Raw genomic sequence first — 16,543 nt, 5'->3', positions numbered from 1 at the left:
CTCCGGATTAATTTCGACTACCTCGGGATCTTTAACGCGCACCCAAGTCTCGTACACACTGGCGTTTTTGCTTTTCGCCTCCACCAAAAAAGCGGCCGCCGCGGCCGGGAATCGAACCCGCGCCCTCGTGCTCAGCAGCACAACACCTTAGCCACTGAGCCACCACTGCTGAGGTGCTGCTGTTAGGATAAGTTGCCCTGGGGGAATAAAATATGTCTGTGGCAGAATCAACCAAAAAATCTGAGTAGTGAAGGACTGCAAAAAAATAGTCGCTCACTTTTTTATTTAGTGACCGAGAATCGCTAAAAGAAAAGTGTCTGAGATTCACTTGATATTCAATAGTACTGGTTATAATCGGGAAACAACACCAGTGTCAAGACAAAATAACAGGTGACTGCTCTTTCTTCTTTGGTTTCTACAATCAATCAAATAGCCAAGGGTGGCCTCAGTAACTTTTTCGCCATTACTGTTGCTTCTCCAGTGCACAACAAAGGGCTTCATTGATCTGATGGGAGTCCCTCAGAATAGCATACTAGTCATCCATTCTATACTTTGATAACGCTAGCCAACGGAGGGCCTTCTCAATATTTTAGGTCAGAGGAATTCTCAAATGGAGGCCCGCAAAGCCTTTCCCAAAACTCTCCCATTCCCCCCATTCATTTCTGCTTTGTGCTAAACCTTGCAAAAAGGTGGCTTCGCTACACGACTTGTACGTTTAATTTTTGTTAATATTATCCGCGTAGCCCAATCTTTAATGTTGGCTTTTTGCACAACACTCCAGCTTTGCGAAAAAGCCAGGCACGCAAGGTTGGGCTTATATATAGGTTGTCTGGGTGATTTTTATTGTTTGACAATACGCACCCATCAGCATAAAATTCAGTCACCAAAGGCGCGACTTGAATAAGAATGTGGGCCACTTGAGGCTTTAACTGCAATTTGTTTGGCATTTGAAAACTAATCAACATCGTCTACCATGGATTACCCCAACACATTTGTCAGCCCGAAAGAGGTCCCCGGTGTACTCCTCGTCTATCTAGAAAAAATTCTAGCTAGAAATTCAGTTTCTATCTTATTTCTTGCTGGATTGAGATTTTTTCCGGCTGGAAGCTATTACTTCCATTGGCAATTTGTCAGTCCAGCTGGATGAAAAAAAAACCTGCAAGCTGGAAATTAGCTAAAAAAATTCTTGGTTTAAACCAAGAATTTTTTTTAAGTTAGAAGCTGTCGATTCAAGCTAGAATCTATAAATATAGTCAGAAATGAGGCTGGAAATTACGATTTCTTGCTAGAAATGTTCTTTCCATTTTCACGGGTGATGGTTCAGAACCACTGTTATAGAAAGAAGTGCCCCAGGCCTGCTCTGATATCGACATCGTCGTCGGAGAGCCCAGTTGCGCAGTACTGTACCCGTATGAGCTCGTCGCGCTTCTCGTTGATGAGGTTGAGCATCTCCTCGCTGTGCTTCTCGACGAGGTCAGCCGTGGCGGCGCGCTCCTGCTCGAGCAGCTTGCGCGTGAGCGACTCCTTCTTGCGGTCCAGCTTGATGGTCATGTTCTTCTCCAGGTCCTCCTTCTCCTTCTGATGGCGCACCGTCAGCAGCCGCTCCTCCTCGGTGCTGATGAGCCGCTGCTTCTTGCGACGCATCTCCTGCTGGTAGCGGTACGTCAGCCGCTCCAGCTCCTTCTCCCACTCCTCCTGCAAATTTGAATATAAACACAAAGGGGGCTTTGTATAGTCGGCTTCACCGCAAGCCTTGGGCGTCATGCGGGAAAGCCGCCTATGAAGAAGTAACAACTGGTTTATTTCGCATTGCCCGCCGTGAAGAGGCCCTCCTGCAAAAAAATAAACACGGAAAACGACAGGCTTTGTCTAGTTGGCTTCCCCGCACAGCCCAACCGTCACGCGGGAAAGGCTGCCGATGCACTCCCCTTGCAGGCGTTCAACAGAACAGCGCTGATTGATTGATTGATTGTAGGGTTTAACGCGCCGACGCAACGCAGGCGATGAGGCGCGCCGTAGTGGAGGGCTCCGGATTAATTTTGACCACCTGGGGATCTTTATCGTGCGCCGAAATCTCGTACACACGGGCGTTTTTGCTTTTCGCCTCCATCAGAAAAGCGGCCGCCGCGGCCGGGAATCGAACCCGCGACCTCGTGCGCAGAACAGAACAGCGCGATTCATTCCGCGCCACCTGCAGCACTAAGGCACTTCCGGCAATAGCCAGCAGCTTATATCCCAGATGAGACGCATCTGTACCATGCCGTAGATGCCACGTCATAATTCTGTTCAGCCTACGGCTTCCTTTCTTTTCATTTGACAGTAGAAGTTTGACTCGCGTGGTGCACCAGCTTGTTTACCGCTCGAACTCATACGCGGGTAACGAGCCGCGCTTCGACTTGACGTCTCCCTAGCAACGTCGGAAGCGGAGAGAAGTCAGCACTACTGCATCTACGCGCCCTGTTGCCTGCTCTATCGCTCTGGGGACGGATGGACAACAGAAATTTAACTGTCGTAGGAAAAGATAGCTTCTCCGCACAGCTTCACTGCGACGTGAGAAAAGCTACCTCTTGGGACGTCTCCAATTACAAAGGCGAGATCAGAGGATAGCATCCCAAGGGGAAAGAAGCAGTCGAGTCGAAGACGAGTCGAGTCGAGTCGAGTCGAAGACTGCTTCGACGGGGTTTTTTTTTTCTTTTTCTTCTTTTTTTGCTATATGCCGACAGAGCGCCAAATTCGCTTCACGGCTTCGCTAGTGATGTGCCTGATGGACATTCAATAGTAAGCGTGTACCCGACTGTCGCCGCCTGTCGACGACGCCTGGATTCTGTGCGCGTTCCCAGAAAAAAATTACAGAAAAAAAATTTCGTAGGCGTGTTTATAAACTCTAGTGCGTGCGCATACGCACAAAATAAATTACATGCTCTTTGTCGCTGGCTGCAAACAAGTTCGCAGCTACAGCATGGCTTGGGTCCTGTTATTTTATAAATGTTGAACGCCCATTTCGGGAATAACATTTCATCATTGGCTTGAAGTTGTTTCTTGAGAGTCTTAGGCCTTTAAATTTGAAGTTTATTACGGCTTTTAGGCCCCGAATCGAATCCACTCTTGGACTATGAGGCACGCCGTTGTGGAGGATTACGGATCAATTTGCGCCACCTGCGCCCAGACCTCGATCTGCACACGAGCGTTTGTCTTGGTCCTTCATCCAAGCCTACACATCAAGGGCGAGCGTACGTACCAACCCGGTAAAGGCATTTTCCTGGTGGCGCTTTTTGCCCCTTAAACAAAACAAAAAAATAACAAATAAGCCGACTTTGCATGTACGGCTTCTAGTGCCTTCTGTATCTCGGTAATAAATGCTGGATTTCCTTTATTTATTTATTTTTTTTTACGACACCCAGCTCACCCAGGCAGCTACGTTAGGTTGGCCACTTGTCTCACACGTTTCCTGAAATGACCAAGCTGTGGCAAAAGCAGTTTTAAATGCCCGAATACCATCGATCATGCATAATTACGCGGGATACACGACATTCCCTGCTTTGATTCCTTCGAGATTCCGGAGTGCATTTCTATACCTAGTTCTGCGTGGTTCGCACGGCACACTTTCGCAAAAAAAAAAAAAATGCAGGAGGACAGGTAAATGCGGTACCTACAGTTGAATTGTAGCACTTACTAGGTTTTATCTGCATTGAACGCGGTTTTCTTGCTTTTCTGGATGTCTTTTTGAAGAGATAAACAGGTAATGTGCCAAGTCTAGAGGTGTTCCACGCAGCCGTTAAACCGATAGGAAGATATAGTGTGCGGAAAACAACGAATTATTCTAAAGCCGCGTTCAGACTGTTGTCACAAGTGTCGTAATATCTTTAAATGAAGACGGATCCTTTGACGTCTCAGCCAACCGAACTGCCTAAAACTCCGTTTTTTTTTGTTGTTTTTTTACGTCCATAGCACCCGATATGGCTGTTACGTCGGTAGTCTAAACATAGCCTAACTATCAGTAGCGCAGTAAAATCTTCCACGTGGCAATGTGCTCACCATGCTCGGGCTCAACTATAAGAGCATTTATTTTTCAACCCTGGTAATGCGTAGCCATTCGCATGTACGAAGGGAAACTACGTCCTCGCATGCAATAGTAAACGAAAAAAGTGAAATTTTCAAATTACCTAAGTGGTAAAAGTCGGTTTATGCGGCATTATGTGATAAGTCGAATATAAACAAGATAAGCAATCTCAGCATTGACAGGTTTAGGTAACATATATAGCATCCAAACATACAAGACCGGACAAAAATACCATATTTGAGGTGCCGCTTTCCCTGGTCATTCTACACAAATGCAACACACTGAAATCTTATCCGACGGTAGTATTTCTTCTACATTCGATACTGCCCGGCCGTGTTAAATAGCATATCTGCGGTGAAGTTCTTCGCTCAGTACAGAAATAAACAATCAAACCTGAATTAGGTGCGCGATATGGGTCTCTTCCTCGGCGCGCTTTTTGGCAAACTGCCGGTAGAGGTCGTCCTCTTCTAACCGATGTCGCATCTCCAACGTCCGTTGTGTCTCTGGATCCTGGGAAGAAGACAAAGACAAGGGCAGACAGGAATTAATTACGTGGGAAAAAAAAAGAAGAAACTCAAATCTTTAGCTCAATTTTGTACAAGGAAGTATTTGTCGCTGGGGTCGTGACCCTCATGACCTTTTTTCTGCTCAAATATTTCACTTGTGGCGTCATTTCAACATTTTGGAATCAATGAAATCCGGAGCAGAACTAAAGCCGCAATCTCGCGGACAGCAGCACCGGAGTGGGCTTTAGCTAGCACGCCGGTCGAGCATGTCATTGAACTGCCGAGCATCAGCAGCTACAACTCGAAAGATAACTAGCGACCGTAAATTTAGTGCAATTTCGTCAGGCCTTCGCGGGGACAGCCGTGTGTGTGGCTATTAAGACGTGCACAAGACGTGCTGCTTCCACTTGCAGGTCAGCAGGGCTATTTTAATCGTGCCCAAAGACGGCACAACACCGCACCAGTCACAATACGCTCATATTTTCAACCTTGGCTCCGGAATAAACACACTACGGACACCACCGTCATTTTTGCGACGTGCGCCATCGTTAATTCCACGTAACGGTCAACAACTGAAATTTTCTCAAACTCGAAAACCCTCGATATAACAAAATCGCCTTATTCGAAGTTTTCTAAGGCCCATGTGAAATGCAGAGAAAATAATGAAACCGTGCCTTTAACAAAGTAACGGTTATAACGAGGTCAGTTTCCCGCCCCGTGCACTTCGTTGTAACGAGGCTTATACTGCGAGTTCTGCACCTTTAGTTGAAAGAGAGCGTTTCATTACCTAGCTTTCAAGGGTTTGATAGGCTCTCACGGCTACGTGCTTTCGCAATAATAACGAGGCGACCAAGACAATGTCAATCAACGTATCATCGGTTAATCTCGGCATCCACGTTGATCCAGAAATCGAGGCGTTGACAATGCGCACAATCGAGGCGTTGACAATGCGCACGACCTATACTCGGCCCGCCGAAGGTCCCTTGACAGGCACCGCCGTACGTTTAACTAGGAGGAACGTAAAAGCGAATGAGACTCAAACATTGTGTTTGAAAGCTGGAGAATCCGTGGTATGCCTTCGCAGCCCTCTTAGCTTATGACAACCCACATGCACTGCGATTACCTACATCGCAGCTCTGTCACAGTTGCGCCTACACTACACGTAACAAACCTGGCGTGCGCGCCGTATTTTCCATCTCAAAATTGGAACCAAGTGGACGTTACTTTTCCTTATCCACACCGCGGAAATTACTGGTCATGCGTTCGAAGTAAGTTTGAGGCGAGTGCAGGAGGCCGCTCTAAAACAGGGCTCTTGGGAACTCATAACGTAAATCAACGCGGCACAACGTTCATATTTGCATCTTACACCCCTGGGTAAGCTTATGGGAGTCTCCGGGGTGGATGGTCAGAACATCCACCATCGTGACCTCGTGCCGAAGAGGGGTGGGGTCTCTCTCTCTCTCTCTCTCTCTCTCTCTCTCTCTCTCTCTCTCTCTCTCTCTCTCTCTCTCTCTCTCTCTCTCTCTCTCTCTGTGTCTGTGTCTGTGTCTGTGTGTGTGTGTGTGTGTCCCTCTGTCTTGGTCTCTCTCTTTCTGTCTCTCTGCCTGCCTCTTTGTTTGCCTGTCTGTCTCTCTGCCTGTCCGTCCGTCCGTCCGTCCGTCCGTCCCTCTCTCTCTCTCTCTCTCTCTCTCTCTCTCTCTCTCTCTCTCTCTCTCTCTCTCTCTCTCTCTCTCTCTCTCTCTCTCTCTCTCCATGTCGCCGTCTCTCTGCCTCCGTCTCTGTCTCTCTCTCTCTGGAGAGACCTCTGCCGCCTTCTGAAACGACAGGGCCAGAACAGTGTATGCCCGCATGCCGGCAGGCTGCAGCTGAGGGCTTCTCCGGTGAATCAGGGCGTTACCGGTGGGCGTCTGCGGGATTGTGCGCGTGTGAGTGTGCGCGCGTGTAACACACAGCGGGGCGTGAAATTCTGCGAAGGCGCACAGTTTTCGGCCCGGCGCGTTCGTTTGGCGCCACCCGGCCGCGCTTCTCTGCATGGTCCGCGGGCGTGAAAAAGCGGGTCTTGCGCATTGCGTGGTTTTGCACCACGCTCTACATCCCCCGGAACGCTTTTCTTTTAATTTGAGCCAAGGATCTGCCCGCGCCGCTGCCGCCAGTCCTTTGTGGTGCGCGCAGTAGCTAGAAAGGTATGCAGTGCAATGCAGAAAGCCAGGGTGTCTACCGGCTCAAGGCAAAAAAAAAAAAAAAAAAATTCACGCATCTCCACGAAGTGAATCATGACGAGTGGGCGAAGCACTGGGGATCGTTCTTACCGTAAATCACCCGTGGCATTGCCCACTCGCGCATGTAAATGAGTGACAACACGTGTGTACAGTATATACAATTACAATCCAATCCAATCCGATGCAATTCAATTTAATCCAATCCAATTCATTTCGTTTCAGTCCAATCAAATCCAATCCGTATCCAATCCAATCCGATGCTCCTCGCGCATGCGCAACCTTGTGTACACGGACGCCAAGCCCCGGACAAAGCGAGGTCCTAAGGTGCTTCGCCCCTAAAATGCGCACTTTTTTGTTGTTGTTGTTGTTTTGTTTGTTTGTTTCGCGTCTACTGATCAATACGGCTCAGTGCTGCGAATCTCTACCGCTCAAACTTCCGTCAGCTCAGAAACCTAGCAAAACCATCGTAGGAAAGTAGTAGTATTTCGCATACACTAAGGATTCTACTTGGATATCAACCTTGTAAAACGCTTTGCAGAGCACTGAAATGCTTGTGTAATTCGTTGTCAAATGTTACTATTGCCCGTACATTTCAACGGGACAGTTTCTGTAACTGTGGAACCTGGTAGATAAAACTGCAAAACTTGAAACTGCGCTCAACTTAAGTTTTTGCCCTTAATATTAGCTATGCGAAAACACTTTGCATACGTTGAATAACTCCGGAGTAATTACTAGTAGGGGATTTGGGAGCACGTCCTGAACGTATTGTGCGTAGTATGAATGCGTACGATAGTGCGTGTGTGCAAGCATCTGTGCGTTAGTGATCAGGGGCTGGTTACATGTACGGGAGCAACGAAAGAATTGCAAACAAATAACAGTTAACCTGAACGCACACATTCCACCATTGCGCTTCGTGGAGGCAAGACGAGCAGCGTGCCTCCGAAACAAAATAATAAATGTTCGGCTAATAATTTTTTTCGTTTCATTCATACTTCTAGTTTAATGAGTCAGTTATTTCCCTGGCAGCGAATATTTCTTAAAGTGAAAAAATACTTAAACGATTTACAGATATGCAAGCTTTCCCGCCATTTTACAAGCATGAAAGCTCAACACCGTCGATACGTCGGCCAAGAAACCGTTCAAAATTTTCTCCGTAATGCCCCAAGCAAAACGCAAATAAATACGCAGTTCGTTTTACGAGTGCGACGGATACCTTGGAAAGCAAAATGCATCTGCACCAGAGAGAGAGAGAGAGAGAGAGAGCACCACAGAGTGCATCAGGTGCAGTACGACTACGTCACAGTGAAAAAATCGTAAATTTGATCTACACCACAAGGAAAATTTCCAGTTATTTCTCTCTACCGTACTTCGCGTTATCGTGCACCCAAACCCCCGACTTCGTCGTCGACGGAGGTCATATCCCTTCTTTACTTTTCTAGGTTCTCTACGAGTAACCGTGCGGTGTTCACCTCTCCGCTGAATTTTCGTTTTCACAACAGGATCAACTACAGCGCCCTTATAAATGGCTGGGATATGCAAAAAAGGTTTGTGCAATCTACATGCGACTGACTGTCACGAAAATACAATGCGATGACGCAATCCACTCTTCGCGTAGCCATATTTAGCTAAGTGGCGTGTTTCTTGAAATAGTCAAGCGAAGAACATAGTTCTACACAATCGTTTATTAAGCAATCAGTCACAGCAAACCGGCTATAAATGCTCGCGCCGACAGCGCGCCCTTGCGGCGTTAAAAAGCCCCTTTTCCTGCCAACGAAAATAGCTTTCAACGCGCTTTCTCCCCATCAGCCGAACACGAGACCTTTCGGATTACCAGATGCCTTGATGCGCACATTGCCACAGCCGCTCCGTACACCGCAGGAAACTTTACGGCGCTGCCCGCGGACGATTAAGCCAGGCAGCAGAGCGTACTGACGTCACGAATCGCGGCTACCTCCTTTTGAACGTGCTCCCGTTGGCAATCGTCTGGTCCAGTGTGTGTACTCTCCGGCGCGAGAGCCCACCGTCTGCGCAGGCACGCAAGACCATTACCGGCCTGTTAAAGCCCATTAAATCCCCCGAGTCATCCATCTGCCGCCTTGAGAAACGAGGTCTGTTGTGCTCCCAAACCAGGAGACAAAAACAAAGACGTCCAATGTAGGCTACAACTCCGACTTGCCTTTAACGTTATTTTTTTGGGGAAAAAAAGTGATCGACCAAGCACAGCGCACAGGGGTTTTTGGATGTATACATGAAACTGTCTTGCGAGTTGCTCCGTACACTAAAATTATTTAAATTTTTAAGGGAAATGTTTACTGTCTATAACTAACACTCCCCCCACCCTAGCAAAAAAAAAAAATGGCCGCGTATCTGCTCCTTTCGTTGCAAAGGTCGCGACATAATTTCCAAGTAAATGCCTCCCTTCTTTTTCCCGCTCGCCTCTCAGTCTGTTCCCCTTCCATATCGTTCATCCCAAGATAACACGCTAAAGGTTTGCTCAAGTCAATTTAAATTTACCGCGTTCCCCTGCTCCAAGTTGGCTGCCTCGATGCCAGCGCTGCCGTACCGCAGAGATGCGTGTGCATCGAGGCACCCCACTAAAACGTTTACTGAACCATGTTGCCGTACTCCACGAGCGTTCTAAGCGGAGCGAGAAACCTACCTAGTGGAACCTTTCGTTAGTGTTGCCGTTTGATTTCTTAAATGCCGCCAGGAGTTATAGTAGCGCGGGCAACAGCAAGCGACGGTTTTCTGCAATTATAGTATTTAATTTGCTATCGCAGAAATCAAGCATGCGTGAATTTTTTTAATAAAGGAACACTGACAATACCCTTAGTGTGTTGATTTGCTGCCTTATGTTTGCGTAATATCTTGTTCTTGTTCAGCAAAGTTGACAAGTATGAACGTTAACACCGGACTTAGACGTTTAGGTCTAGCTGTGAGTATATAAGTCTATTGCGCAGCTTCTGTTTCACTTCGGTCGAGCAGCTGAATCGAGTAGAAACAAACCTCGCGTATGTCCCGCGCATTTGATGCAGGAAACGCTGCACCAAAGCTACTATGTAGACAGAAAAAACGTATATTTAGTAAATATAATACATTGACTGCAAGGCAAAAGTCATAATTCCCTAATAAAATTCAGTTGTTAGAGTGCGCTCTTCCTTGTTTTTTCTTCCTTGTCCTGGTATGTTTTGCGCATTCACTGCCACGGAAGGCTTAGTCAGTGTCACTGCGTAGGAGCTTCACGGCACAACGCGCATTGCCGTGAAGCTGCGCTAAAGAAAAAAAACCCGCGTATTATCCGCCCCCTACTTTTCCACTGAAATTTTCGCATTTTTGGTGCGGGTTAGACGCGCAAAAATATGGCACTTTCGAGTATGCACGTATGTTCTGCATCAAATATGCCCGAGGTTTCCTTTGACCTGAATAATGTTGGCACGTATGAGTTACAGTAGCAATTTTAGTGGTTTCGAACGTCCCTACCTATATATACTATATAGCATCATCCTATTGACTGCAACACGTCACGTGAAAACAATGAAGAGAGAGAGCGCTCGCTACGGCGTCATCCCATTGGCTGCTTCACGCCATCTTGATTGAAACAAAAAAAAAAAAGAATGCACAGACGCGTTATCCTATTAGCTGAAGCACGTCATGTTGATTGAAGCACAGAAAAAGACTTCGTCTTTTGAAAGAAAACGCATTTCGTGGCAGAATGGAAAGCCTGAACTGGCTATAAAAGTAGAAGTTGGTTCTAAAAACAGAACAAGTGGCCCCATCTCGCGAGTGAACCGAAGCAAAACACTCCCAGAGGCACAGACTATTCATACAGCGTGAAGAGCGCATGCGCAGTTCGGCTGCGGGGAGCCATGCATGCCCCGTTCGAAACGTGCAGAGTCAATAAAAAAAAGCGTGTTGACAACTTATTTTCCCCCCTTCTGCATTGCATTATACATTCTCATGATTGGAATGGGAGCACGTACCAAGAGGTCAGTGCATTACCATTCGCCTGATTATCATGTTTTACCCATTTCTCTAAGTCGGACTCACATTTCCCGAGTCCTGAAGTGTCCGCCGCTACGTCTGTAACAACTCGCACATCGACCTCAGCCCTCCACGCCTTATCTTCTCACGGCCCATATATGGTAAGTACAGCATCGTTACTAATAACTCTTGCACGAAGCGAATCTTCCCAGCATCCTCACAAACGAAAGAAAAACAGCGTTGCGTTAATAAACAACTAACCGAAGGCGCACGCTATTGGTTCTGACAATTTCCCGAGGGTTTACTCGCAAAAAATAAAATCCACAAAGAAACACGTCAACTAACACTGACCTGACCTGTCTTCATACGAGAGCACTGTCGTGATGCGCAAAAATAAAAAGAAGGAAATAAAAGCAGCAGTCGCACTGGCAAACAGAAAAATGCGAACAGTAACCCTTCCATGTGGTGTATACGTGTGACCTCGCCGTGTTCGCTGTTTTGTAATTCCACTCGCGTCTTCAGAGCCAGACTGAAAAAATTTGCAATTTGCATGCAAGACATCGTTATCATTGTAGAAGACTGCGCAGCGATGCACCGCGCTTAACGGACTTGTTGGTATGCGTACAAGACTTTTCATAGTGAAATCATATTCCAAAGCTTGCACTGATCACTGATAAGAGAGCGCGGCAGTCCTCGGTGTGTTCTCCTATTATTTGAAAGACCTGGTTGCGATTTAGCAGCAAAAACAGCGAATACTTTTCGGGGTGAAGCCCGTTAGGGCTGGGGCTATTGGCGTCTCTTGCCGTCGTCGTCGTGGTTCGTCTCATGTAGTCACGGTACTAAAACACCGGGAAACTCGTTTACGCCTCGCGCTAGAACGTAACGCGTACTAAAAAATTGCGCCCACCTTCCCGCGAGGGGAACCCTGTGTAGATGCGACGCATCGTGGGGTTCACTTGGTGTTTCCGTTGGATTGATTCTGAAATCGCGTGAAACGTGTCTGGAACGCGTATGATTATTATGTTTTATGATTATTATTATGTTTTATTGGCCAATCTTGGTCAATCTCTCTAAGTGGTATGCTTGGGGCTTCGTTGTCGCAACGACCTTTACTCCATCATTGTTGCTGTAAGTGGGAGCTTCTTTTCTTTTATTGCAAGTGTTAATCATTGCCCCATCATGCGTTGTATCAGTAGCATCTTGACGTAGTTTGAATGAGTCAAGGATATAAGGCGCGTTCGTAGCATTTGATTCTGTCTCGGTTTTGTGGCGCACTGGGAAGAGCCCCATGTACCTCGCGTTCCGCCCACAGGGTCGGAGTATTTGAGTAGTGTACCACGGAAGAGTTTATACAAAGATATGATTGATGTGTGTCTACTTGTACCGGTTTATCGTCAGTTGTATGCAGTAGGTTCAGGAAAAGATGTTCTAAAAAGAGTGAAACGAATGCCAGTACGTTCATCCGTTAAATCTTTTTTCTTCAAACTTCATAGCGGCACGCTACCGGTAAAACCCTGGCTGCAGGAAAAAGGACTATATGTCTACCCATGGACACTTAACTGTCGATTATGCCAAAAGCTGGAAACAATTGAGCACATCTTTCTGGACTGTTGGGACGCGGTGTTCCACTGGGACATCCTCCAACGAACCTTGAAAAAAGACTTACCATTAACGCCTTATGGCATTCGCTTTTTGCCCGTAAACAATGATGGAGGCGTGCCCTATGATATGTTCATGGCACTTAGTATGCATTCTATGTGGAAAACTCGAGTGGCAGTTCAAAATGCTGAAGAGAATGCTCGCACGGTGCGGGAGTACTTCATTGAAAGCGTTGTTTATATAAGAGAAGTGTATAGAGTCATGCCGGAAAAACCTGAGTGGTTACCCATTCTGGAAGTTCTAGCGCAGTTTAAGATGTTTTAAACCACCCAGCCGACTGGTGGCTGGAGCTACTAATTTGTGTACTGTGCAGTGCGTTGTGTGTTGTCGCCAAGCAGGCAATAAAGAAAAAAAAAGTGTGATCGAAACCGGGCGCCGCTAACTATTACTTTTTTTTTATAGTGTAGGGGGAGGGGTGTGGACGGACAACAACGCCGTATGGAGGGACAAGGCGAGTGAATGAGATGCAGTCGCATCTAAAACAAAACACACCGGGACACTCGTCTGCGCCTCGCGCTGGAGCGCTTCGTAACGCCTACTAAAAAAACACCGGGACACGCTTACGCCTCGCGCTAGATGGTGGAGAAACATTTATTCAAGCGAAAGAGGTTCGCGCTTGATAGCGGGAGAAGCCATGCATCAGTCCAGGGCCCCTGCGGCGGCTGTGGTTCTGCGTGCCCGGCCCACCAACTAGAGAGCTCCGTGCTTCCAAAGACAAGAGACTTTTACAACAAAGCTGTATACCTGTACCCCCCAACGGCTTCATCTCCATTGGCAAAACGCCAAGGCGCCAAGAATACACTTATACACTGCATGCTTCGTTCCTCCCCAGGTTTCACATAAAGAGAGACGGCCCGGGATTTTTCTTTCCTTTTTTTTTTTTTTTCACTTTTTGTCGGCATGGAGCGGAGAGCGCGTGGCCGTAGCATAGTGATGTAAAAATTGTCGATAAGCTATCGATGCTGTCAATGATGGCCTATTGATCGATTATCGATGTCGATTGGGAAGAAACTATTGATAGTGGTTTCGATAGCAGACAGTCGATATAATTATCGGTGTAATGATTTTATAGTTGGCTATTGCAGAACTAATAACGTGATAATATTGATTGTTCACTCCATAATTGGTTAATACATTTAATATACATTTGTCGCCTCTTGAAAACGCTAAAGTAAAAAAAAGTTTTACTTTTTATATTTTGATGCGGTCGATAAGGAATTCTTAAGCAATTTCGCGATATATTTTAGAATGTGACTGCTTTCACATTAACTCCAGGCCAGCTTAGTGGCCCAGTTGTTAGGCCGTATTACTGTTGCGCCAAACTCACGTGGCGGTAGTCTTACGGTTACCTCTAAGACACGCTGCTTATAGCCTTGCAGCTGAACCACGCGCATGCGCCGTAAGCGACGACGACACGTGCGCCCAGCGGTGGCTATGCGACGCAGCTGCTCTTTGGGAGGCATGCCCGCTGGCGTGTCACTTTACTCTTGTGAGGGTGGTGTCGTAATATTCCTCGTAATTTTGCTCTGCAAGGCCGTCACACACACCACGGTAGTAGGTGCTGTGACGACCGCGCGCCATGTGAACACGAGTGAGCGAGCGATCCAGCGAGCGGTGAGCGAGTGATCGAGTGAGTAGGTGATCGAGTGATCCAGTGAGCAGGTGATCGAGTGATCGGCTGAGCAGGTGATCGAGGGATCGGGTGAGCAGGTGATAGGAGAGGAGAGTGAGTGATCGAGTGAGTGACCGAGTGATCGAATAAAGGAGTGAGTGAGTGAGTGATCGCGTGAGTGACCGAGTGATCGAATAAAAGAGTGAGTGAGTGAGTGAGTGAGTGAGTGAGTGAGTGAGTGAGTGAGTGAGTGAGTGAGTGAGTGAGTGAGTGAGTGAGTGAGTGAGTGAGTGAGTGAGTGAGTGAGTGAGTGAGTGAGTGAGTGAGTGAGTGAGTGAGTGAGTGAGTGGTAGAGAGTCAAAAGTGGACCCGAAGCAGGAGGGGGTGAGCGTGGGTGTTAGAACGCGCAAGCGTGGGAAGCAGATATGACCGCCACAAATTGACACCAACGCGAAAGCTGATCACAGCGCTAGTCATGGGGCGAAGTATTCGCTTCGAAGTAGACGGGGCGAAACAAAAGACATTCTCGGGCAGCTACATACCATCGAGCCTTCCTCAGCCCCGCACCGCAGACAAGGAAGACGAGCTGGCGAATAAACCAAAACAACTTTACGATCCCGCGCCAGGGTGGTGCCTGGCGCGCAGTCGGCCCAGACACGCCACCCAGACTACGGCTATTTTCCTTCCCTCGGGAAGGCGGGGGGAACATTATACCAGTAAGATTCTGTTTTTTTTTTTTTGCCTTCTTTTTCGCGTCTTTCTCTGACATGTACAACAAGACGACAAGCGCAAGAACAGTTCTTTACCGTTCGCGTAAGCTCGCCCCTCTTTCTCACCAGGAACTGTCCAATATTTCCGGAAGTATGAACTGGCAGAAAGAAACGATTCCCCGCGCCCGCCAGCGCACGCCATACAAAAAGGGGCACACGCCTCGCTATTCTCAAGACAGAGTCGCTACGCCAGCCTTCCATCACGATGTCTTTGGCGTGTGCCTGCGGCTCGGCAAAAACCCGATGCGTGACGGTGCGATCATCGCGAGAGGCGAGAAGATGGATAGAAGAAGAAGAAAAAGCAGCAGCGGAAATACGAAAGACACGAGAACGACCGGTAGACACGCGTATCGTGTTACCAGGCGCCTCCCATAGGCAGCAGCGCTCCCACGTACCGAACGAAAGACACGACAGAGCTAGCGGGCGGTCGCCTGCTTTAGGACACGCAGGACGACCAGTTCTCACACAACGCGCACTTTGGCGGGCGCACGTCATTTGTCCGGGACAAAGAGGCCAACACGCGCACAGATGGGCATAAAAAAGGAACCGAGAAGATGAAAAAAAAAATGACGAAGGAGCTGAGAGGATGATAATCTGCGCGCTGGCGCCGCAAATGATGGCGGCTCTCTCCACGTGCACGGCTGGTACATCGCTCACTACTCGATGTATACGAGCGGCGACGCAGTGGGGAGGTCTACTACGACAACGCGTACACGGAAATCGCGCCCGACGCACGGTGATTCGTGACCGCGTGCACGGAATGTCGCGAGGTTGCGCAACGTGCGCTAACTCATTACGAACGCGTGTACGGCGCCGATGTTGCTGTTTATGAATACGTTGGTGACAGCAAAGCACCTCCGGATAGGGACGACCTATTTATTAAAAGAGAAGTTTTCAGTTAGGTTCCCGCGTTAGACGGTAGCAGTTTGCGCGCGACGGACACCTAGGGTTTGTTAACACAATAAATGCGCCCCGCAGCCATGTCTTATTTCGCACCGATCAGAATACGGTGGACATGGTTTGAAAGTGCATAGCCGCTGGCAGCGTAACCACCACTGATTTCAGCAGTCGGTAATCAAATAAAACTGCACGTGATCATTTTAGAAGCAGTAACTTAATGGGATTCGGAGACGAATCACACCAATAGGAAGTGTCCTGTGCTTCGCGACGTTCGTCATCGTCATCATCACCATCATCAGCTTTGATGGCAAAAGCCTGCGTACTTTTGTGGCGGGTACCTATTATACAGACATCCACCCGTGGACACAGCATCCCCGATATCTTACCACCCTTAATTCCTACCTTCATCCACCTTAATCCACATAATTTTGTTGTATTCCACATAATTCACCTTAATCTACCTTAATTCATTTCCATACACACTACTCCCACATTAATTGGTCTTAATACATGCTAACACACTTTTGCATCCTTATTCCTGTTAAGCCATCTTGATCTACAGTAATTTCATTTTATTAATCACCAATCAATAATCAATGCATCTTCACCCGTCTCAATCCACAAATCCTTCCCAATTCATCTTAATACCCCTTCAGCCACCTTCCTAATTATTATCAATCACGAATCAACCGCTGATTACTTCGGGTAATCATTACTCATCTGTCGCACGGTTGGCATGTTCCGATTATTTCCTTGCTTTCCTTAGGTTTTTGAATCGTTCATGTCGACGCCGGGATCATTCAAGGTCACATTTCAATTACACATGCAAGGCTTTC

At 47.5% G+C, this 16,543-nt stretch overlaps 1 protein-coding gene across 1 annotated transcript in view; it reads right to left on the bottom strand.

The window, feature by feature from the left end:
* Hil (peptidase hillarin) overlaps window positions 1-16,543 on the bottom strand; it is a 118,621-nt gene that overhangs the window by 18,462 nt on the left and 83,616 nt on the right. Inside the window, exons 2-3 of the mRNA XM_077694070.1 lie at window positions 4,454-4,570; window positions 1,408-1,695 (exon numbers count right to left, since the gene is read on the bottom strand). Coding sequence (XP_077550196.1) covers window positions 1,408-1,695; window positions 4,454-4,570 — 405 coding nt within the window. The remainder of the gene's footprint in view (window positions 1-1,407; window positions 1,696-4,453; window positions 4,571-16,543) is intronic.

Source organism: Haemaphysalis longicornis, unplaced genomic scaffold (genome assembly GCF_048455015.1).
Source record: "Haemaphysalis longicornis isolate Haplotype H1 unplaced genomic scaffold, Haemaphysalis longicornis Haplotype H1 scaffold_12, whole genome shotgun sequence".
NCBI lineage: Eukaryota > Metazoa > Arthropoda > Arachnida > Ixodida > Ixodidae > Haemaphysalis > Haemaphysalis longicornis.
Note: the sequence above shows the minus strand (reverse complement) of the source record. Positions and strands in the feature narration are given on the sequence as shown.